This window comes from Cryptomeria japonica, chromosome 5 (genome assembly GCF_030272615.1).
Source record: "Cryptomeria japonica chromosome 5, Sugi_1.0, whole genome shotgun sequence".
NCBI classification, from domain to species: domain Eukaryota; kingdom Viridiplantae; phylum Streptophyta; class Pinopsida; order Cupressales; family Cupressaceae; genus Cryptomeria; species Cryptomeria japonica.
In genome coordinates, this window is record NC_081409.1 from 858,769,478 (window position 1) to 858,796,294 (window position 26,817).

At 35.6% G+C, this 26,817-nt stretch overlaps 1 protein-coding gene across 1 annotated transcript; it reads right to left on the minus strand.

Annotated features, from left to right (window-relative positions):
* Nucleotides 1-18,755: 18,755 nt before the first annotated feature.
* On the minus strand, nt 18,756-26,156 carry LOC131033830 (pectate lyase 1-like). Its single transcript, XM_057965121.2, has 4 exons — nt 26,144-26,156; nt 19,398-20,041; nt 19,203-19,306; nt 18,756-19,113 (listed from the first exon to the last, which is right to left on the minus strand). The coding sequence occupies exons 1-4, from the start codon at nt 26,154-26,156 to the stop codon at nt 18,756-18,758; spliced, it is 1,119 nt and encodes a 372-aa protein (XP_057821104.2).
* Between the last annotated feature and the right edge of the window lie 661 nt (nt 26,157-26,817).

The window sequence follows — 26,817 nt, forward strand, 5'->3', positions numbered from 1 at the left end:
AATGTTCCAAGAATGTGGTATAAATATACCACCTGAAACTATAAAGGAGTTTATATCAAGTTTGTTTTGCAACCCACCAAATGAGCAAAATTTTCTTTTCAATGCATGTGTTTCCGGTGTATGTGATATATGTGGCAATCTTGCATTGTTGGATGAATGTTTGCATGAAAATATTTCAAATGATTTTAGACAACAATTAGTTGATGTTAAAAGATTTGAAACTGTTGAGTATCCACTGAAGGATGGAAAGGTTGGAAGACGATGCGATCTAATCACTGAAAAAGTTAGTGTTCATGCATTTATGAATGAATTTAAGAGTAACATCGTACCTAAATATGTTAAACACACTCAAAATTCTAGATGGCTCGATGGTCAATTTTGAATATGTAAGGATACATTTCTTGTTGGTAGTATACTTTTGGTTGCTGATTTTGCAAAGAACTACACCCTTGCACCACAAGATGAGGTCCAATCACAACACTACAATTTAGTGCAAGTATCGATTTTTGTCCATATTGTCAATAGGCATGCACCAGATAGCACAGAAGAGGATCGCAAAATTTTGAGAGAGTACCATTTCTATATGAGTGATAATAAATTACACTCATCTAAGTTTGTCCAGTATTGCTTCAAGAACTTTTTTCAAAATTTCAGGGAGAGAGAAATTCAGATGAAACAACATCTAATATGGTCTGATAATTGCACAGGGCAATTCAATAATGCTAGAATGTTTTATTGGTTGAGTAGGATTCATAAGAAAACTAATATCGAACACATGTGGAGTTTTTTGAGGTTGGACATGGGAAAGGAGAACGTAATGGTGTCGGTGCATGTGTTAAGAGATCCCATTGCAGAGAGCAACTCAAATTCGAGGAAAAGGCTAAATTTAAAAATGCAAGTGCAATTGTGGATTGGTGTAGTGCAACTTTATACATACAATCAAGTCAAAACTCTACAATTAGACGTTTCTTCTAGCTAGTTAAAGAGGAGAATATCCTTCCAAGATATGTTTGTGATACAATCAATGGGTCAGCTAGATGACATTCATTTAAGAGTTCTAATTCTAACACTTGGGCTATATGGACTAGAGAGCTTGCATGTTTTTGTCAATTTTGTGTTGCAAGTGAATAGGAAGAATGCGAGAATATGGAATGGGTTGAAAAATGGCAACACAAATCCTTAACACCTAGTGAGACACAATATCAAGATGTTAGAAGAAATGAAGACCTAGATCATGCATTTGCATCAGAAGATTATGATCGTGTTTCAGACCTCATACAACCTGGTAATTTAATTCAATTTCCTGTTTATAGCTTTAAATTATATATTTTTATGTATTGTCATATAATTTATGATTGTATTTGAATTATAAATTCTAACAAGTTTTTTTTCTACATGTACTTAAATTTGTTTTCTAGGACATGTGTATGTTGTTGTTGCACCTGAGGATAATGATGAGTAGGTTGAGTATTGGCTAGCTAGATGTGTAGAACCTAAGAAAAAGTTGATATGTGATCAAGTAGATGATGATGGTTTTCAGTATCTAGTTGGGTATGTTGTGGTAGTTGGCACATGGCTACGGAAATACTTAACAAGAAGGAATGGCTTACTAGCTTATGAAGACTACCAATCAAAAAAGAAGATTATACACTATTCTCATTTGGTGGTGGCAACAAACATCAAATTAGAAAGATACAAAGGTAGACCTACTAATAAGGTATTGTGGACACTTTTAGTAGAAGAGCATGAGGCAATCATAGACGCATTGCAGAAGAGAGAGGATGCAGATGGTACATTAGGTTGAATCAAATTTATATGCATGTAAGTTTGTGTTACTTGTGTGAACTCTTTTATATTTAATCATGATAACTATTTTTCTTTGTCTCTTTAACATTGTATTTGTCTACATTTGATACAATTTTGGTTTCATAAACAACATTGTATTAGTTATCTTGTTCTTAATGTTATTTTGTGCACATTTTAATTGTGTTACAATCATTCTAATTTTTTATGATGTATTTATTTTATCGTAATCTCTTCATAGATTAATTGTAAGTTCTTGATTTTATTATTATTTTAAGAATAGGATGTTATTGTAAATTGGGATAATTATTTTATTGAATTATAAACTATTGCACTATAAGATGATCAATAACAATGTTAAAATATAAAGTCATAAATAGATCATATATAATCACTAAGAGCACCAAATCACAAAACAACATCACATATATATAATCACTAGAGGGCGCCAAATCACATAACAAGACCTGATATCATAATAGCAATGAAATGACATAATAAAAAGTCCTATATATAATCACATAACAATTCCTGATGACATAATAACAAATCTTGAAAAAATAATAATAAGGAAATGACATTAAAACAAGTCCAAATAACATAATAACAAAACAACATCATATATAATCACTAGAGTGCACCAAATCACATAACATGACCTAATATCATAATAGCAACAAAATGACATAATAAAAAGTCCTATATATAATCACATAACAACAAGCCATATATATAATCACATAATAACAAGTCCTAGGATAACATAACAAGTGTCATCATAAAAATTCCATAATACAATAACATGACATGATCTAAAATATATAATCTAAGAACTCGTGTACATCTCATCTGCAGTCCTCTTCACTCCATGTGAAGGTGGCTGAGATGAATCATCCTGTTGCATGTGGTCCTGAGATGCACCATCCTGTGTGTGTGCAGTATCAGTGTCTCCACCCTCCTGTACATTATTAAAATATTTTACATGAGAAGAAGATTTAACATGAGAAGAAGTTACTTGCATAATTCACTTATAAAGTAATTAAATACTAAAAATTTAAAATAAATTACCATACGACCATGCTCTACAATGCCCTCACTGGTACGTGGAGGTCCACTACCATGAACAAGAAAAGTGGTTGTAGTCAAGTTTTGCAAAAAAAATATTGTACATAAATTTTGATAATCCCTATAAAAGCCAAGTACACAGTATAAACAAATTAGAAATTATTTTTCTAGTCATCACCACAAATGATAATGTCAACGGTTGCATCTGGCTCAAACCCATAGCCATACCAATACTGGCAATGGTATCAACCTGAACAACATATATAAAGCATGAATCAAACTTGTATATATACATAAATTATAAAGTATATATATAGACAACAATTTTGTCGCATAAAAGCATACATGTGATGCAAGAAAAGTAACTGATGGGTGAAGGCATATATCTGATGCACCATCAAACAATCCAGAAGCCTACAATTGCAAAAACATAACGAACATGAATCAAAGTTGTACATAAATTAGTAAGCATATAAACAGTTCAAATTAATGGATGAAAAACATACTAGTGGTATATGAGGCTGAGCCTCAACGGTCCACGGGTCACGTGAAGAACTACCCACCTCGGTGCTACATGAAGCACCCTACAAAATTGAAAAAACATATCATACACATCATTACATTAAAAAATTTATTGTTTATTTTAAATGTACATATCAATACAATGTATCTAGATGAAAGTGCATACCATAAATGAGGCACCAACATCTCTAGGTATTGAGGTAACGTGATGTCGGTTCCTTAATGATGTGGTATGATCCATCCTCTGTTTAGAAAAAATTGCCTCATGTTATGGTTCATATGTGTATATATAAGGAATTTAATATTGCACTATAAATTATATAAATAAATTAGTACCTCTGTAGGTTGATCATCGTCTACCCAGAGGAGATCAACATATGAAGAGATGGCATCAGCATGTGCAGCCTCCTCGGCATCATCATAACCACCATGGGCAGCATCAACATCATCAAAATCACCATCTCCTCCAAGGGAAGCCTCACTCTGTGGACCCATACATACATCCCCACAGCTCGTGCAAACATGTGCTAAGCTAGGGGCATCCCTTACCTCGTGCAACTGCTTGTTAGGTCCAACTAGGAAAGCTAATGTACTGAGAGGGGAGGGGTGAATCAGTACTTTAAAACTTTTCTTCTAAAACAATCTTACTGATAAACATAAACTGTGTATAGCTGATCTCATAATATATAATGCTAAAACATAATCATAGAAATAACATTCAAACACATTTCACTCCATAACTCAAATATTTTGGTTACGCAGAAACTCTTTGTTAGAGAGAAAAACTGTGGTGGGGATGGCACGCACAACTTCACTACTGCAATAATAAAGGTTGCTCGATTAGAGCTACATGTTAGCTATTTCTGATAGCTTACCCTATTAGGAGTATCAAGATCTTTAGATCTACCTTGCTAAAGGATTTTACAAACACTTTTACAAAATTTTGTACCTGGTTAAAGGCTTTACAATTTATAGACTTTGTTAGAGTCTTTTATCCTGTTAAAGGTTTCTATTACAACTCAAATAATTCAATCAAAATCTTTACAAATATCTGCAACTTTACATCTTGAAATGTTATAGCAGACTCTATGTGCTCAATATGAAATTACCTTGCTCATAGCATCCCTCGGTAATTGATAAATTAACTCGGTGACCTCTTCTCTATACTCTGTCCCTTAAACTGTTTTTTTAAAAACCTTCTCAGTGACCTCTGAATATCTCTGTCACTTATCTTCTCTCATGATTTTCATTTTCAAATCATCAATTCATCAATCTTCCCTCTCTCACTTAGATACTCAAAATCACTCTGAATATATAGATCTCTGAGACGGTGATCTTGTTCATACATCGATCATACAAACATGTTTTATCGAATGAATAAACATAGAAATTATTTCATTAGATAAACTTCCTCAAAATCATACAAAATCTTCGAGTGCAATTCCCTATGTAATAACGGTTCCTTGTTCTCGAATCTTGTAACACGTTTCCACATATGTGTCCAAGTTCATTGAATCTAGTAACACGTTTCCACTCGGTTTAGATTAACTCGGTATACCTTCCTTGCTGCTCAGTAGGCATAGGAACTTTACTCGGTAGGCAGCTCGGTATAACTCATCTCGGTGACTAGCCTTTCTTCTATAACCGATAGCCTTAGTACATACCGACTGAATATTTCGGTAGTAATAACCGGCTAGAGTATATAGGATGACTTTGGACATAAAACTAATGGCAACTTAGTAAATAGTAACACTACTATACTAAATTGCCCGACAGGGCACTCAATGAACCAAGAGAAGAATTCACTTCTCGATGATGGGCAGGTGCGCACATAGTTTCTAACCTTGTTTCTCAATTTGGCTCCTGGCCTATCTTGGGGCATGCCTCTCCCGACCCCCTAAGATGATCTAATATCAAAGTAATTGGGATTTTTACCCAATTCAAATTCGGCCCATAATGTTTTCAAAAAATACATCAGGACCTCATGATTGGAGTGTGGTGGATAGTCAAAGACCATCCACCACCGCTCCCAAAAGTGTCTAGCTATGCCTGGGTGCCTACACCATCAAATTGAGATCTGTGGCTTTTTCGGATCTATCTCTTCACCCGTCTTAAGGTTCATAAAATATTGTTTCAAATCCATTTTTGTTATTTTTAATTCATTGACTTGTTTGTATGTTAGGCCATCAGCATAAAATGCACGCAATCCCTCCCACCAACTATGATAGCTATCCAGCTCACTATCTAAAGCTAGTATAGACTATACAATCCCTTGCATACTATCTGCAAGGCGTAACAACTGTGGAGGTGGATGAGGCTCATGTCTAATGGTATGGATATCTCTAATCAAAGAATCAATATTCCTCTTAATGGTCTTCCTCAACTGATCGGGTGGAGGTGGAGGTGGAGGTGGAGGTGGAGATGGAGGTGGAGTGGGTGGAGGTGGAGGTGGTGCTAGACCTAATAGCTCATCTATCTCAAACTCATCTATTCTGTGAAAATAATCTGCATATATATAAAAACTTGAAAATTTACAATTACTATTTAATTTACATTTCACCTTCCAAAAAAACTTATAATTAAATACAATTTACCAAATTAAATATAAAAAAATGAAACTCACATAGATCTATAATATTGTTAATAGGTGGGTCTATTTTAATAATAAGCATAATTTAAGAAATATTATCCACTTAAATCAAAGTATAAGAAATATTCTACAAAATAAAACATCATAATGCCCATGCAACTCAAACAATATTTTTTAACATCTAAAGATGCATTAGTATAAGTTCCATCAAAATCTTAAAAATAATCATGAGAGAGAGAGAGAGAATAGATAATGAATAAAATGACTCCACTGATTTAGATAATAAATAATCATCTCCTCTAGACTCCACTGAGGGCTCATTCTCGATTAAGATTTTTTTTTAGTTGGCATTTTGGGCCATCATGGTGCATTTGTATGTTTGTTATAGAGAGATGGATGATTACAATACCTATGATAGTTGTACTTTCGGACCCATAATAGTTGACCATCTTGTCATGAGAGGCTTATAATCATATTTTAATGGTAGCATTGTGTAGTTCATATTTTCAAAGAAGATAACTTCCATGGAATTACAATTTAGTACCCTTGTTATATTTAACCATTATCGTCAATTAGGATACCACTTTATATTTTCAACTTGATAGGAATCAATTCAACTACTCTCTTTTGGTTTTAACTAAATTCATTAAAGTCATAAGTTATATCTATGAACTTGTCAATACATGTATTGCTTTGTTGTGTTCTTTGCTAGAATCATGGGATGATTTAGTGATCACAACTAGTAGTACTACACTAAGTTGAAGCTTGAATAAATAGTAGGTTCTCTACTCTTGGAGGAGTTAAAACAAAAAAAAACTCTGTTTTTTTTATATTCAATTTTATATTGGTATTTTCTTGTTCAAAGTCGCAACCCACAAAATGTGATTCCAATATTGATCTATATTTGATTCTTATTTTTATTAAATTTGCCAGTAGTGTGAATTATTGTCCTCTTAACTTAAATCAAGCTATGTAAATTTAAAGCCTCGTAACTTTTGATAGAGAGCATATTTTTTCATGCTTCATGTGGCATTGAAAAGGTAGTTCATAAATCTTCATAGATCACACAATTATTTTCTAGAATATTCCCTTGTATTTTATATTTTATTTTTTGTTATTTCACATTCTAGTCATTTACTTGGACATCTTGGCACTTGAAAATGACCGTCTTACATGAGATGAATTTGTTTGATATGTTTTATATGTATTGATTTTATTGATCTTTTAATTTTTTATTTGAGGAGGTATCATAGGTTTCTCTATTCATCCTTTTGTGGTAAAATTAGAAAGGGATAACTATGATTCTTTTGTAAAATTATATATTGATAAGTTTTAGGTAGTGTAATCATTTTCCTTTTATGTATGGACTCATACCTAAACTATAAACACTAGAAATTATATAATCTTGGTGTAACATCATTGACCATGTAGGAGTGATTTGATCTAGTATCAAGATCATGATTCTATGTGTATTGCATTGGATATTGATTTCCCCCACACACTTTGGAATAGACTTTAGGAGATACATGGAGACCCTCATATCTCTCCATTCCTAGAGGATCCTATTGTAGATTGTTGCGTTCCCTTTGTAGATGAAGATCGCATACCCTAAGACGATGATACTTAAGAGGAAATTTATTATATCATAGGTCTTGCATGTTTTGACAATTTCGAGGCTTGTCTCATTCTTCAAGTACTCATCCTATTAAGACCTAATATCCATCTTATGTTTTTTATTATTTTAGATTATTATCACCAATTCCATAAACCCAATTGATTTAGTCTAGCATGGCATTAATCACCTTCTAAACATGACCACTTGGGATTCATATCTTTTGAATATATTATCCTTGTTTGAGGAGTTTAGAATTACATATGTTGAATATTATTTTGAGGATATTGATATCCTCTTTCATGATAGCTATGCCATCATTGGCAACCCATCATATTAGAGTTGGCACTCATTCTACTTCGATCCTCACAAGATTCTTTATCATTATTTTGTTCCAACATGTGAATATTTGCGAAGTTTTTAGAGACACAAATCTATTTAGATTTGAATTTTGTATTTACCCAACTTATTATAATGACATTTCCAGTCACCAATGTATTTATTTCTTCCTAAAGGAAAAAAAATATTGTTTGCAAGTAATGGATCATGTTTTTTCTTCAATCTTTCATCATTAGCACGTGACCTACTTCTTTATGGGGAGTTTTGTATTCTCGTTTTATCCCTCTTATTAGGGGGGTATTTACTATAAAAAGGAGCCATTGGTTATTAGAGGAAGAGAAAAGGATAAAGCAAAGAGAAAAAATAAAAAAAAGGACATGTTATCATGTTTGTAAATATATAGTATATCTTTAGAGATTGGGCTAAGTTAGGAAGTAGTGAGGATTAATAATGATAGTTAGAGTATTATCAAATTTAAGAACCCTATTTTTCACACACACAAAAAAACACATTCATATTCATTATCATTTTAAAGTTCAATTTAAACATAAATTAAACATCTAATTTTTACAAAAGAATCCTATAATTAAATACAACATTTAGAAATATAAATTTAAACATTAAAACTTTTACGCATGATTAAAATAGAGAGAGAGAGAGAGAGTAGGTAATTTGAGATACAATGAGTTAGAGAGAGAATAGATAATTTGAGAGATAGAGAGTAGGTAATGATACAGAGAGGGTAACGTGTGAAAGAGAGAGAGAGGGGGGTAATCTGTGTGTGTGAGAGAGGGGATAATGAGAGATTGAGAGAGAGAGTGTGTAATAACAGAGATGGTAATGTCTACGTGTGTGAGAGAGAGAGAAGGGGGGTTTATTGTTGATTTTCATCTAGGGTTTATTGTTTGTTAATTTTTTAGGGTTTAATGTTCGTTTATTTTCTAGGGTTTATTGTTCGTTTTTTTCTATCTAGGGTTTAGTGTTCATTTTTCTGTTCAAGGTTTATTGTCTGTTTTTATGTCTAATGTTTATTGTTCATTTACGTTTTTGTTTTTTGTTTTTTTCCTACGCTTTTTACTATTCATGTTTTTTGCAATATTTAAAAACTAAAAACTATTTTAAACATGAAATAAAATAAAATAAAAAATGTTTTTCAAACTTTAAAACACAAAAATTAAAAACTAACAATAAATTAACATTTTTTTAATGAAAAATAATAACAATAAATTAATATTTTTTTATGAAATATAATATAAATAAATAAAACAAAATATAAAAAATAGAACTACGTACCTGGAAGGAGGTAAAAAATGATCTCGGGGGTCAGCTGGGATGAAAAAATGGGGTACTCGTGCTCCTCTGAAACATTTACCCGTTTTTGAAGCAGTGAAAATGATGGAAAATGGTTTTAAAAAAAAAATACATTCAAGAAACGGGCGCCCGTTTAGCTTCGGGCACCCATTTTTAAATGGCTCGGGCACCTGAAGTGAAACAAGTGCCCGATTTGTAAAAATCAGGCACCCGTTTCTAGCGGGCTCTTTTCCCAACCCATAGACTTCCGTGGGATTGGGACCCAACTTTATGCATTTACCCAGGCATGACATTAGAATCAACAATATGTGCAATGCCACGCGATATATCAATTTCATTCTTATCACTTTGAAGCATGTGTTTAAGGCCTTCAATTAATGGGAGAGATTCACTATTAGGTTATTCTTGGGACATCCATTATTGAAAGTTGTCAAATTGATTGTCCAATGTAGATAGTTGATCTAAAGAAACCCTAGTTAAAGCTTCTTCGTCATCATGGGGTGAATAGGCACATGATTAGAATGGGAAGAATTAGCATGATCCTTATTAAAAAAGTCACCCAAATTAGGCTCCATCTCATCGGTAATTAAACCTTGGGAAGCCTTAATTCTAATACTTCGTCTAACAGGGATAGGATAGGCAAGACCAATAGTGGTAAAACTCATGCACTAGAGGGAAATTTGAATTTTGAATTGTGGAACAAAGCTTACAAAATTAGTTAATGCAAAATTTAAGAAAATAATGATTACACATTTTGAACTTTTTTAGAGGAAGAGGATAACACAATTTCCAAAAATTAAAGGAAATTAGAATTTTAAAATTAGGGCTAAGGGAATACCACTTAATTTTAAAATTAGAATTTTTAAAATCAGGGCAGACAATAATTAACCTCTTAATTTTAAAAAATTTCTTGAAATTTGAAATGTTGAATTTTGAAGGTATTTTCGATTCTAGAGGGATCAAAAATCGATAAAATCCGCCAATCTTCTCAATTTAGGCTAGTAAATACAGTCATAATAGTCTCCCGAAATTTTGAGAAAAAAGATGAGGACTGTGGCGGGAACGCACATGGTCTGACCAACTTTTTTTGAAATTTCCAGGGATGGATATTACGATGATTTTAAAGATAACCCCGAAAAATTCGCGAATTTTACAATCTCTAGATGGGCGAAATGAAGGCACAAATGTGAAAATAGGACCCTATTAGGGTTTTGAAGAAAAAGATGAATTGTTTTGCAAGTTTGAAAAGGGTCAAATCTAATGGATAGGGGCACCTTGGAAAATGTTTAGAAATCTGAATGTAAATAAAATTGATTTGAAATTCACACAAAATCCAGTTAATTTCAAAAATTGGGATTTTATGACCTAATCACTTAATTGTAAAATTTGAATTGTGGGAAAAGGGGGGAAATTGAAAATTTGAATTGTAGAATTGAAGACAAATCTGAGAACAATCAGAAATCTAAAAATTAAATGGAAATCCAAAATTTGCACAAGTTCAAGATGATTTTTGAAAATTAGGGTTTTAACAAGTAACCTCTTAATTTTGTAAATTTAAATTGCCAATTGAACAAGACAATGAGGAAATTGAATTTGTCAATCAAAACAATTTTCAGATCTAAGATAACCACAAGCAATATTTACAAATCACAAGTTCAATTTTAAATTTTAAAACTAGAGTTTTTAATGATTTAACCACTAACTTTGCAGAAAGTTGAAACTTGTAAATGAAAAATATGCAATTTTGTTCAAAGGAAAGCATGTAAGATGTTGGGTTCACCAAAATGTAATGGTGGAAAAATGGTGAATGATATATTAAGAAGGAAACTACCCTTTCCCTCAAAGAGAGTTGAGAGTTTTGCCATTGATTACCATTCAAGCACTTTTCACCATGTTACATTAGGAAGAGGAGAGGATAATTCACTAGATTCAATCTCTCCACATAAAGATGGTAGATTGAATTCTGAATGAATTGGGAATGTTAAGTTGATCCCCTCTTCCTTGTTTGAAATGGAATGGAAATTGATTGAACTATGTAGTGCAAAAGTGACAAAGAATTGATTATAACTTGAGATCAGAATATGGAATGAAGCTGTGCACCTGGATCTGGCAATAAAATGTCGAGATGAAGTCACCCTACGAATTTCAAGAAAAGTTGTCTAGAACGTGGCGGGAACATACACAGTCCTCCAAAAAATCCATGAAACGAAAAGGTTTTTTGCCTCTACAAATGGAGCCTGAATCTGAAAGTACAGTTGTGCACCTACAACCTACACATAGAGAAGAGAGGAAAATGGGTTGGGATTAGGGGTTTGCCTTTAGGTCAAACCCCAGTTTTGGAATTAACCAAGTAATGAAAGAAAGCACTTGCAAGTAGATGTAAATGAAAGACTGAAATGTAAATCACCTAAAGGGAAGTTGTAGTAGCAATGCTGATAGAAATGCTTGTGTAGAATTGAATGTTGAAATTAATCTCCTTTTCAATGGTTGAATCCTTGACTTGAATGCAACACCTAGCCTTGAAGGGAGACTTGAGAATACTCACTACTGGAAAAGAATGCTTGAATGCTCTTGAATGCTTGATCTCATGTAAACTTCCCACTCATCCAACCTTATGAAAATAAGAGGACAAATGCCCCTTAAATACATGATAGTGGATTTGATTTTCGTCACGGGCCGACATCGGAGGGGTTTCACACCCGAGGCACAACCAACAATGCAACCCTAGGAAGGATCCTGTCCCAAAATAGGGCAGGCATAGGGGCGCCATGCCCCTGTCCAATAGGGGACAGTGGTGCCATGCCCCTATCCTACCCCTTTCTCTAGGGCAGAGTGCGGACAGGGTGATGTAGAGGCCAAGAAATAAGTTGTTTCTACAGATTGAGCAATCTCGGATCTCCGATCAGGCTAGAGGATTCAAACTCGCATGTGTGAGGAGTCTAATGCAGTCGAAAATTGTTAGGGTCACAATTTTATGGCACATGTATATATGTGTATATATATATGTATGTATATGTATATGTATATATATATATATATATATGTATGTATGTATGTATGCGCACACACACACACACACACACACACACACACACACATATATATATGTGTATGCATAAATATGTATGCATATATATGTGTATATATATGTATATGTATATATATATGTGTGTGTGTATGCATAAATATGTATGCATATATGTGTGTGTATATATATATATATATACATATATATATATATATATATATATATATATATGTATATATATATATATATGTATATATATATATATATGTATATATGTATATGTATATGTATATATATATATATGAGTGTGTGTGTATATGTATATATATATGTATGTATATATATATGTGTTTATATATATATATGTATATGTATGTATATATATGTATATGTATATGTATATACACACACATATATACATATATAGACAGACACATATATGTATGTATATAAGTATGTATATATACACATATATGTATATATGTATGTATATATACACATATATGTATATATGTATGTATATATACACATATATGTATGTATATAAGTATGTATATATGTATGTATATATACACATATATGTATGTATATATATGTATATATGTGTGTGTATGTATGTATGTATATGTATATATATATGTATATATGTATGTATGTATATGTTTATATATATGTATGTATGTATGTATGTATGTATGTATGTATGTATGTATGTATGTATGTATGTATGTATGCACATACATACATATATATACATATAGAGAGAGAGAGATATATATATATTTGATGAATGTGGGCATCAGATTTCATTAATTAGAAAATAGAGTACAAATTCACAAAAAATAGGTGGATGGACATATGGTCACATCCTAAGAGTCATAAGGATAAATCCCAAATCAAAAAATTGAATGACAAGGGAGACCTCGAAAGAGAAAGCAAATAACAACATAAAGGCCACTAGGAAGCGAGATCAATTCTCGTTGGTGGCGGGTGAGCATCCTTGTCATCAGGCCTACCCCAAATGTCATTGGGGTCAGGAGTGACGTTATGAATGAACTAGCCATCATCACCCTTGTCTTCCTTATCTTCTTCACGAGCCACTAGACATTGAGGAGAAATAGAAAGAGTGAGTCAAGGGAACCCTTTGGAGAGCATGGTTGTTGGCCAACCAGAACCACCTCCCTACGAGGCATCAACACCACCAACAGACCAACCATCACCACCACCAACAATGGTTCCAACCCCTCCCCAAGGTGTCAAAGAGGCAGAATGTCGACGTAGAGGATGTACATACCCATGGTATGAGTGTTAAGGGGTGGCCTGGGACCTAGGATAATGAGATCGTTACATAGAAAAACTTTGCCCCCATCCCTGACCCCGGGAGATGGAGCGGACACAATTTGAAGAAGGGTTTTCAAGACGAACCATAGCCACAACACAAGGGGCATTGCCGCAGTGGTTGATAAAAACCTAAAGGTAAGTGACCTCCGAAGCAACTTTATTTGCTTGAACTTGAATCTTTAGAAGCACATTTGAACATATGAGAGCTTTGCAATAAAGCGAGACAATGGTATCCATAGAACTATGTGAAAAAATAACTGCATTTCTATCTTTTCATATCATAAAAATAATTTCCACTCTGAAAGCATGCTAGAGAGGGGTAAAATTCCTAGGAAAATTGGGACAATCACCCAAAAGGATCATGTAATAGGAAAAAGATTCAAGTCTAAAGGGTTTGAAAAAATCATGGATCCAGAGCTAGAAGTTCTAAGCCCTCTTACAAAAGCAGAAGAGGTTCTGAAGATTCAGGATGCCCACAAAACGGACATCGAGGGTCTCGGACTCCCATATGCACTTACCAAGAGCCAACAAGAAGGCCCGGGAAAAGAATTCACTAGGAAAACTGCGCAATCTTAGGCTCAAGCATAGAAGACCACAGATTATGAAATCTATGTTGCCAAACAGAGATGGGAGACTACAAACGCCACCTTTAATTCAAGGCATCCACCATGGGAAGATGGGGAGAAAGCCATCTGTAACCCAAATGAGGTTTATAATTCTGGAAAACAATATCTGGAAACCATTTTCCATCCTTCCACCATGGAGTGAGGGATTTAATGCCAACCTTGTGTATCATTTCCATAGGGAGAGTGATGGGTTGGTGCTTGGGATAGACTAGCCTAGTTTATGCTCTTGGATCCTTTCCTTGGATCACCTGGTGTTCTCCTCACACCCTAGGGTCTCTAGGACTTCCTTTTCTTGAGGAATCCCCTGACCTTGCCCAATCCACCCACCAATGAGTTGCTATGCTACTTCTAAGGTCTCACCTATTCATGAGACTCAAAACCCCTTACTATGGCTAATAAGGGCTAGGCTTGTTCCACACCTTCCAAGGTCTTAGAAAGGTTAAAACAGGTCTATTTCATGGTCTTCCCACCCATTCATGTTCCCTCAAGAGGCTTCAAGCCTTCAACCCCTTACCGATTTCACTATTTTGTGTTTTTCCTACAAAATAGGGCTACAAGGATTAGGACCAATTAGGCCTCCTACCCGGTCTTTTAGGGCTCCCTCTCACAAATGATGCACAAACAACCCTAAATCCCAAAATGGACTGCCATTCATTTGGCAAGGACTCAAGGATTTTCTAGGTTTTTGACCTCCAAGTGTTCGTACACTGTCCTAGGTGGATTTTAAGGTTTTCAAGGGTTTTTGTGAGGGTTTTTAGGGTCTTCCTGGATCACAGTGAAGGTTTTGTGTTTTAGCCACCTTGTTTGGATTGGTGGAGGCTCCTCCTTCACACCAGTGATGCTTCACACACTCCTCTACACCTCCTTCAAAGGATGCACTCTCCATTGACCAACCTTGCTCTCCAAGACCTCTGCAACTTGACCTCTCCTAGTCGGGCACTGTCCAGTCTCGCCTATGGGTCTTTGCTTGGCCTCCCTACATTTTCAAGGGCCCTGCTTGCATGGGACTATAGTAAAGGGTCTTCACTTCCATTCCCCATGGTTTCATGGTGATTCCACAATGGGGAATGGAGTTAAGACTTCATTTGCACAACCAGTCCAAAACTGGACAATGAGACTACAAATTATAAACTATTTACAAACACACTCAACCGGTAAACCAAAACCTAAACTAATCACTCACAATGAAATTATTTACACCATAGAAGACATTTCACACAATTTTGCATGCAGTTCAATCCATTTACTTGCTCGGTAACTTCATTCAATCTGTCTGGTAACCAACAAACAGTCTCAGTCAAGATTTTCTTTCTTGGGCCATACAATCTCTGACATCCAACCCATTCATCTAGGGTTTACAAATACTTATACCACCTTGGCCTCGATCTGTGTGCCTATATTAGGGTTGTCCATGCCAAACTAAGGATTTTGACCTCCTTGTGGAAAAGTTGCTTAACAACTTTTAAAAGTTGTCATGCAACTTTTGCAACTTTTGAGCAACTTTCTCAATGTTGCTTTTCATGACTCCTAAACCCACATTGGGCCAACCTAAGGACACCACCATGCTATGAAGGACCCCTAAACACCTCTAGGACACACATACCCTCCATTTTCAAGAAAATCTCAATCTTGACTTATGACCCCTAAGATCTCCACTAGGACCCTAACTAGGACCTATGAGCACATGGCTCATTATTTTATGTCCAATGGCTTCATAAGAAGCATAACACCAATAAAACAAGAAGGAGGGAGAGCTTGAAAGGGTGCTCCTACACTATAGAGCCTCTCGAGAACCAAAAAGGTCTCATGATCAGACCGAGAGAGACTATATTTTCTCTTAAGCTCCTCCCAAGAGAGAAAGTTCATAGTAGACCTGGAAAAAAGATCAAACCGAGTACAAATTCCTTTCTTGTGAAATTGCAAAGCCTTAATCCTAGAAAGTCAAGAAAGAGAGATCCCCTAAGATTGCATGAGCAGAGACCACCAAAGGTTGTGCTGGTTAAAGGATAAGACATTCCTAAAACCAGAGCCAACCCACAAAAGCCAAGGCTTAGCAACCTCCCAAGCTTTCCAGATGCTTTTAGCAACAAAGGTGCCCTATATGCAAACTAGTTCATGAATATAGAGAAGGTTTTGAAAACCAATCCCCTTCCAAGCCAATTGATGAAGAGGAAAACCAAAAGAAATACAGTGCCAAAGAAAAATTTTCCAACCCTCATTGCAAGAGATGGCCCGAATAACCCATGTGATACATAATGCAAGGCCTTGGCGTTCAGTGGAAATCAAACCAAGACCACCTAAATTGTGCGATAGGGAGGAAAAATCCCAAACAACTTTGTGAAAACCTCTGTGATCCTCAGATGAAGCCCAGATTAAATCTCTAAGGATCTTTTCCATTTTCATATATGAGGCTTTAGAGGGAGTCCAACAAGAAGAATAATAAACATGAGTAACTGCAAGGATCTTGGAATAGATTTAAAATTTCTTTGCCAGAGAAAGGGGTTTGGCAACCCAAAAAGATAATTTCTTTTCGAATCACTGAATAACAGCATTCCAAAGCTCAATAGGAGAAGCCTCGAAGGAAAAAGGAATGCCTAAAAAACTAAAAACCTCCTGCTGACTACCTATAGAATTGATTTTTATTTCATTGAATGGTAGAAACAAAGGCAAGGTAAAAAGTATCGAGGCAATGAAGAGCCTCCTTGATTTTATTCTTATCCTCACACAAAGTGAAGAAGGAATCATCTATGAAATGACCATTAACAAGCTAAGCAATAGAATTTGGTAATGCCTGATATATTTAGTGTCAATGGTAGTTGGATTTAATAATGTTTTGATCAATAACTTGAACCAACCATTCTAAAGGCGGAAGACACATTATCCTTCTTAATAAATATCCCACACTTTCTCTTATAAGGTTACTCATTCTGCTCCCTATAGATTAATTTCTATCAAGCATATGGAGGGATAGATATCAGTCGAGAATGCTTTCATTGCAATCCTTAAAATGTTTCTTAGGTATTTGAAATTACATCATGTATTCCATTTGTAGAAATGTACTCACCATGCATTTGGTTGTCTTTCTAGGGGTAATAGGTTGTATTGTAGGGCCAAAAATTGTCATTATAAAACACTACATACACAATAACCGAATTGACAAGATGGCATTGGAAAATGTCCATAATGATCTCCATGAATATGATGGTGCTTCAATGAGCCAAGATGCATAATAAACCACTAATATAGCCCAAGCATTTTCTCAAATGGTATTGCAAGTGATCATTTTGTAATTGATTAGAAACAACAGAATCATTTGTAGCTCTTTTCTTATTGTAATAACTTTATTTAAACATAGTCATTAAACATGTTAGCCAACTCATGTTTTATGATATGTTTGGATATAACTAAAATCTCAACATAAGTTAATTTTGATGGATATAATTAAGAGGTGAATGCATCATTTTTCATTCTATAAATTCTTGATTTCAAAGAAACATCATGGCATTATTACAAAATCAAACACATTATATTATGGTTATTTATTATTTAAATCTGAATACAGGAATATCTATTTTTCACATTTATGATTTTCTTAGATTATTGTTAGGGTTAAAATAAAGTTACAAATACATAAAACGTAAGGATTATCATTTAATTAAGGCCACACTTCAATCAAATTTAAGATGAAAAATTATACTCTTCGAAGTAGATATCTTCTACATGAGTCATCTACTCCAAGGGAGATAACTGTAGCTTTTGGGGCCCATTGCTTATGCGAACATTTGAGTCATCGACTCCAGTAATAGAATGCCCCTTGATATGAAGATAAAGCTTGACCAGCCACAAGACTATCGACGCAAGGGGCTCAAATGTTCACATAAGCAATGGGCCTCAAATAAAATAGCATGAGTCATCTACTCCAAGGGAGATAACTGTAGCTTTTGGAAAAAACAGAGTAAATACAAATAAAACAGGGCGATGAAAACAAAGGAAACAGAGAATGTTGTTTTACAGAATCTTTTTATTCATTCAATCTATTTACAATTTTTTGCACTGTATTTCAACCGTTACAAAGGGCAGTCTTTTATAGAGGTTGCAGCCTCTTGGAACAAATAGTTCACTTCTATATTAAATGATTATATTCCATGTATTCAACATGCACCATATTCAGCTAATTGGGAGATCTAAAAATAAATCAATGTAAATAAAATCTTAAATTAACTAACTAAAAATATGACTTGAGCGTTGTGTCCACGATGCATGAAGTGTATTAGGGTGGAACTCCTGGTAAGCCAACATAGCGGTGGAACTGGGAGCTCAACTCTACAATAACTACATCATTTGACTTCTCCAAAGAAAAGGAAATAATGTGGAGTAGACACGCAAATGATGAAGGAAATATAAAGAAAAGAGTTTATACTTTTATATATGAGATGATGATCTCCTGTTACCATTGAATTTACAGTTGTTGATTTATGTGAGTACAAACATTTTAACTATTAATCTCAATGTCGACCGTTACAAACAAGGATTGTTGGGAGTGCAAGATAGACTTCCCGCGGTTTGGGTCAATAGTGGCACAAGTGTTCCTAGGAAAACTTTGAATTTCTGCTGAGAGCTGTAGTTGGGGAGTGCTTTCCCTTTGCCAGATGGTTGGAAGTATGCTCCATTTGCAAAACTATCTCTCACGGACTTCCACAACCAACGATTTCCATTTGGGTCCTCACGCCATGTCACCTGCTTCTTATACTCCTCGTTAGGCGCCACAAACCGATTCCCTTCGCTTCTGATGACGGGACCTGCGCTTCCTCCAATTGCATATATTCCCCACGGTTCGTAGTTGTTATTGGCAACATGCACATACCCATGTCTACACCTGCTTCAAGCCAATTGCCAACGACGTGATTAGGCTAAACAAGGTCATTCGTCACGAGGCAAAAGGATTTCAGGTTGAATTGTATTTACCTTGGCATACGTTGAATGAGCCCAGGCCCAAAGTGGTTGAACGCCACAGTCACCTCCATGGCTTTATCAGCTGTATAATCATCGCTGTGTCCCAAGAGCATCACCTGTAGTGTTTCAATGGACAGTCAAGATGAGCCATTCACCCATATACATGAAACCAGTCTACACTGCACATTTTTGTCTATTACTAGTTACCTTATCATGGTAAGAGAAGCGGTTGTTAGAAATGGTAACTGCGGTGGATGCAAGTGTGACATCTACAAGTCCGTCTGCGCAACTGGAGAGGTTGTTATGGTCGATCCAAATGTCTCGTGAAGTAACAACTGAAATTCCATCTCCATCTTGTGTATCCATCATCCCAAGGCTCATGGATTGTGAGAGGAGAACGTTACCAGCTACACTTGCCTTGCAGTCGTGGATGTTTAATCCGTGGATGATAATGTTGCTGACATTGAAGAGGCGTATGCAAGGCCCATTGCTTATGTGAACATTTGAGCCCCTTGCGTCGATAGTCTTGTGGCTGGTCACAAACAGGGGCATCTCAAGCTTTATCTTCATATCACTGGCGAAAACTATCCATAGAGGACCGTCGCGAGTAACTCCATATCTGAGAGTCCCGGGCAGGGGATTCACAGCATTGTCATCCGGACTGGTGACTGTGTATATCTCTCCTCCTTTGCCTCCCTTGGCTGCGCTTCCAAAGCCCACAACACAATCAGCAAGCTTCATTCTGTTTTGTGCCCAATTTGGATCTCTTCGCCAGCACTTATCAATAGGGTTGTAGGACGTTGAAGAAGACAACGAAAGGGAAAGAAAAATAAAAAGGAAGTGCATCCAGCCTGCGGCAGCCATTGAAAATATGTACTTGGCAACAATAGATTGATTGGATTAGTAAATAGTTTTTCTTGTGGACAATTCTTCTGTTTTCCCATGAATTTATAGAGCTCACCATACACGACATAATACTCAGCTATTTCATTCCATATAATATTGTAGCTAACATCTAGCCGCCTCTTTCAGTCTGTCTAAGCGTGCTGTGACTGTTGGATATGTATTCGGATTGCTTCAAAACAAAAATACGCGTGCAGCTCACAACCAGCCGAATAAGCCTCATGTTATTTATCATATCATATACATGTTGCTTCCAAACACAGGATTGGCTGGTCCTCGTATTATTCTTTATTTTATCAGTTTTCACTGTCCACGGATAAGTTAAATGCTAATTGAAACGGCACATTGGAATTCAACATACATCACGTTTAAATTAGTTATGCAAATATTAAACAAGAATCTCTAATTTGAAAATATTCTAAAATTAATAAAATTAATTGAATACTTCTAATTGTTCAAAACTGTTCTATTTTCCATTGCATAGACACAGTTAGTCATAAAGTTAGATATAATCCTACACCATCCAATCCAATATAATACTGGAGATAATATCTAGCCTCCTCTCTAACAGATGGATATGGTTTCTGCTTGGGCATTGCTTCAGAAGTAAACAACCAGCTGGATATGAGTTGTGGTTTTCCTTCTCCATCATAAAATGTAACCTAATCGATACTAACAACGCCATTGGAATTCAACGCATATCATAGTGTTTAAAACTATATATTTTTAAATAGATCCTGAACTTTATATTAATATATAGAGAAATTATATAATAACAGAAGGTTTTTAGAGAAAAGAGTACAAAAAGTTAAGAGATTACTAAATGCAAGAGCGTGCAAGCTCAGCTTGAAGCATTCTTCTAGCTCACAGGGAGGGAAGGGAGTATGTGTCTGAAACACGAGACCATATAGTGTGTCAAAATATTCTTAATAGAATTAAATTATCTCATTAAAATTATATTGTTTGAGGACATACGATTATTATCTGAGGAATATGATTATTTTTATTTATTTATTTTTTATATAAGAACGTATAAAAGAGCTTAGATTTTGATTATATTGCAGGATTTTTAATAAATAAATAAATGTTTGTTTTGATTGTCATTTTTTAAGATTTAGGATTATTTAAAACTTATGTTTATTTGAATCATTTGGTTATGTTTGATGTTTTGATGAATGGAATTGAATGTATAAAGAAAATATTGATAACAAAAAGAACAACATAAATAGAAAGTGATGTTCTATTTCATAAGATCCATGTTTAGTATCTAATAATGATGTCAGCATGACTTTCTGTTACACAATGAGCAAATCAAAGATGGATTCTATGTTTCTGATTAGGAAAAAAGCGGGTTTTACAGGGACCCGAAACCACCAAGTTACGAACAAAAATGTAAAATAAGGAGTCTAAGTTCACCAACACAAAAAAGTTGTCAAACATACAAAAAGACAGCAAACCAAACAAAAAGACAGCAAGAACTAAAACCAGAAAAGAAATAACCTAAAGACTTAATAGTCTCAACTATCTCAATCTCCAGATTATTCATCTCTTGGGCTGATCTTTTCAGGTCCTGAAGCTCCTGATTCAAGGACTCCATCTTTCTTTTCAGATTGGCTCTAGTTCTCTTGGATGGGCAAGAATCCTCTTTCTGGTCTTTTTCTCTGTCAGCATCAAGGTCCACAATCAGAGTGTCGTGCTGGGATTTTTCTAGTTTCTCCACCATCATATTCATCGCGGCCACAGAATTCTTGATGATTTTGTGACTTTATTTCATTATTGCATTAAAGGATTCCCTGATTTTGCTAACTTCCCCCTCAATCTGCAAGATTAATTTCTCATTTTCTTTTTTCATTTTATCGATAAGTTTCACTATTCTTTGTAGACACTCCACCATGGATAACTTTTCCTCCTCTGTCCAGATTGCCCCTACGGTCTTCTAGGGTTGCTCTTTATCAACCAACTCCTCTAATTTACTAGAAGTTGCCCTATTCTTTAGGTTAAGGTCTTTGATTTCATGAAAGCCCATTTAAAAATCCTAAAAAGGTCGACTGCACTATTCCTTGCAATAGCCAACACATCATCAAGAGATTCCTTGTCCAATTTAAAGTAATGTTCATCCGGTTAGAGGTCTTTTGGAAATCTTGGCATGTTCTCTCTATCAGTAGCAGGGTGGGAGGAAAGGGAATCTTCAGGGGAATAAGAAGTATCATAAGGGTCACCCAATGAATCCTCAGAGTAAGACAGAAATTTTTTCTTCAAAGAGGCTTTCATTTTCTTTTTAGCCTTGGAGAGGGTTTTCACAAAGGTTTCTGGTTTACCCGAAGGCCTTCTCAAAGGGGATTTTTTAGGTGTCTTTTTAGGGGGACAAGAAATTTCTCTTCCCAGTCTGGATCCCCATTAGAGTTTCCCTCAGACAAATTGATATCACTTTCATACCCATCAGAGTCCAAGGGCAAAATGCGATTGGACAAAGCAGACAAACTAGCAAAGTGCTCATGAATGAGCTGGATAAGACCGACATGCAAAACAAGGGCTCTCCTAGGACTTTTACAGTGTTCCAGAATACAGTGTTTAAGAGAACACAATAGATAATGGGGGAAAGAAACCCTGACTTTGTACCTGAAGTGGTTGAGAAGGATGAAGTGGTAGCCATACACCCTTGTAAATCCCCTGTCGATAGTTATATATTTCATCACCACCCTTAGAACCTCCCTCCAGAGATTTTTAATGGAGCTGGCCTCGAAGTAGCTATTTGAAACCTTTACCAGAGCTTCTCTCTCCTCCTCTGATTTAGCGAAATTCACAACCACTTCATCAGAAATATTCCTGTCATGGAAGAATTTTATACCTTTGGTAGAGAGGTGTGTAACTTCTCCAATCAGACCCTCATTGATAATCACATTTCACGATGCCTTCCTCCTTCCAATTTTTGATGAAATACCTCACAATATTGGGGTTAGCACCATGAAGCTTTGCCAGGAAAGGTTTTAGACCCCCTTTGACAATCTGATTCCACATTTTCCGATTCTTCTGGTGCTTTTCACAGCTTTTCGACTCCACCCTTTTCCTATTTTCCTCCATTTTTTCGCGGGTTTCTTTCTTCTGACTTGCGGAGCAAATACTCTTGGCAACAGATTTACAACAAAGTCTAGGAACCCACAAATCATGTCATTTCACATGGATAGAAGGGATAATAGTGGTGTTGATGAAGTCTTGAATGAAACAATACCTTGCACTGATCCTCTTAATGATTTTTTGAAATGGCAACTTTTCCATGAATAACATCATATCTAATTAAGGATTTCACCCTTACTTCTAGATCCTTGTAGGATTGCCACATTCGTTGTCCAGGGAGATTAACTCCTCCATTAGGAAAATAGTCAGCGACCACGTTTGCTTCCCTAAACAGGTGTGAGATTCTTACATTCTCAAAGTTACCAATGAGGGATTTTTCTTCCTCAGTCCAATTTTTTATGGTCCATGAGGGGAAAGATTTACCTAAAAGGCATTCAATAATATTTTTCAAGTCCGCCTCAATCCATAGATTATTTATATTCAATTTACTAGCAAGGTCAATGACCTGGAAAACTCCTATGGCTTCGGCGAAGAGATTGGACTGAGAGCCCAAGGGGAGTGCCACCGCCAAAATAAAGTTGTCATAGTGATCTTTTAACACCCCCTACTCCCAATTGGCCCCGGGTTACCCTTAGCTGCCCCATCAAAATTAACTTTTATCCATCCTCTAGGAGGATGGGCCCAAGTAACTCCTTCATGATCATTTTTCCCTTGTCTAGCTGCCTTTTTAATAGCCCCTTTGATATGTCAAAATCTTGCCATCTTAAGATCATATTGGGAACAAACAACTATCATTTTTTTACTCTCATTAGCAAGTATGTTTTTCAAATTCTCCATAATTAATCTAAAAATTCTTTCAAACTCCACATTCTCTGATCCTCCTTATTCCTGAATACCCTGTTATTTTGTTCTTTCCACACTCCCCATACAATATGAGGGAGAGAAAGAGACCACAATCTGTGAATAATAGGGTTAAGAGACGGCACATGACATTGAGCAAATAGTTCCTATAACAAACTAGGGAAAACCCAAGAAATATCCCAGTGACAGAAAAATCCACCCCAAATTGTGTCCACAAACGAACAATGGATAAAAAGGTGATTGGCCATTTCTATTGATTCCTTGCATAAACAACATCTGTTAGGAATTTGAAAGCCACATTTACAAAGATTGTCCACAGTGAGCACCTTATTCTGAAGCAAAAACCAAAAGAAGATGTTAATCTTAGGAGTAAGGTGTTTAATCCACGATTTGGCCCAAACAGGGGGAGGGGCAGAAGAAAGGGATAGCATAGAGACAACCATGGAGACCAAAAAGCAGCTTGAGGGGGAAGGCCTCTAGACAAGATGGTCCCCTTGCTGACTCATCCCAATTTTAACTTCTAACAAAGCATTTTGAATAGTGGGTAGATACAAGGTGGCTTGGCAGAGATCTACCCACTTACCATTCCTCCAATAATCCTTGACTTGACTTCAAATAAAATTTTGCAAGTATCACTCTACGTAGAGAAGCTCTCATAAGATTGTAAGGGCTCCTTCATAATCCATCTATCTTCCCAGAATTTGACTTGATTCCCATCTGTGATACACTAGCCTGCACCCATTTCAATAATCTTTATTCTCGTGATCATATCATTCTAGAGAACTGACCCTTGCGGAAGATTAGTAGACTCAAGGAAGGATATGAGAGAGTCATGGTTGGACAGATATTTAATTTTCACAATACTATTGTTTCATTCACTGTTAGAAGAAAAGGTTCTCCAAATTTGTTTGGCAAGGAGGGCCTTGTTTATGGTTCTAATTCTCCTTAGAGCCAAACCTCCCAAATGTTTAGGACTGCATGTGGCATTCTTTTCCTCTCCTCCACTCTGGACCATAAGAAATTGTTTTGAATTTTTTCAATGGCATCTGCCTATTTAGAAGGGATTTTAAATAAACTCAAAGCGTATGTACGAAGATTCTGGAGAGTAGATTTAAGAAGTTGGATCTTACCAACTTGACTGAGAAAAGAACCCTTCCATCCCGCCAGCTTCTTATTAAATATGTCAATCAGAGCATTCCAGAAAGAATTAGAGGGCTTGACACCCAAAGGAAGACCTAGATAAATAGAAGGTAATGCTTCAATTCTACACTCAAGAATTATGGCCATTTTCCTTTGCCTCGGCTCTGAGGTATTAAAGAAGAATAATGAGCTTTTCTATCTATTCACCATTTGACCAGATGTCAATTCATAATCATTCAGTACCTTTTTCAAGTTCCTAGCTTCAGCAACAATAAATCTTCCCATTGGGATGGTATCATCCACAAGCTATTGGTGAGTGCACACTAGACGGATTGAGCATGGTTTTAGTCCCATTAAGGCTCCGGGATCTACCATTTTCTATAAGTTTCTTCCACGACATTCTACCATTAGAGTAAAAAGAATTGGGGAAATGGGGTCTCCCTGCCCCTCTAGAATTCTTTAAAAAATCTGAGAGGGATCTATTCACCATGATGGAAATGGTAGTCGTAGATATAAGTTGGCCAATCAACTGGAGGACCCAATTGCAAAACCCAAAAGACTTCATAATTTTGAGAAAAAAATCCCAATCAACTCTATGATAAGCTTTGGAAATGTCTAGTTTGAGAAGAAATTCCTTGGTCTTTGAAATCGTAAGGGAATGGTCATTCTCATGTACAATAATGATAGAATCAAGGATCCGCCTTCCTGAAACAAAACCATTTTTCTGATGGGAGATGAGGGAAGGCATTAATCTCAGCAATCTGGAAGTCAAGACCTTAGAAATAATTTTGTAAAAGGAGTTACATAGAATGATGGGCCTAAAAGATTCAAAATCTATCACTCCAGGGCATTTAGGGATAAGAACCAAGAAAGTAGCATTAAGCTCCTTAAGAAGGCACCTAGACCCAAAAAATTATTTGACAGCATTAACAACTTTATTTACAACAATTTCCAAAAAATATTGAAAAAAGAACATGGGGAAGCCATCAGGTCCCGAAGCCTTGTTACCTTCAAAGGAGAAAACAACTCTTTTGATTTCATCCCTTGATGGAATGGATGAGAGCATTCTGTTATCTTCTTCCTTGACAAGACTAGGAATAGCCTCCGTTAAGGTATCTTGAATTTCATTGTTAATGCCACCATTAACCTTAAGGAGGTTGCTAAAGAAAAGGACAACATTCTTTCTGATATCCTCCTTATCAAACCTACCGCCATTGTAGTCAATATACGAGATTCTATTAGCTGCTCTGTGCTTAAGAGTTGTCATGTGAAAATACTCGGTATTCTTATCTCTAGTTGAGAGCCATAGGGCTCTTGATCTTTATTTCTAAAATTCTTCTTTCTTTGAGATTAAATCGTGCATATTACCAGGCACCTCATTTTCCTTTGATTTGTAGTCAGCTAAATATCCTTCAAGCTGGATTTTCTCCTGGATGTCCTTTATTTCCATCTGTAACTCAGACTTCATACCAAAAATGTTCCCAAAGGTTTCCTTGTTTCATTTTCTGACTTTATTTGTCACCTCCCTCAATCTTTTGGCCACCCTAAGCATAGAAGTTCTAGAAACTATAATACACCATTTTGTCACTTCCTCAAAGATCTTAGGGTGAGACAACCACATTCATTCAAATCTAAATGAAAAGTTCCT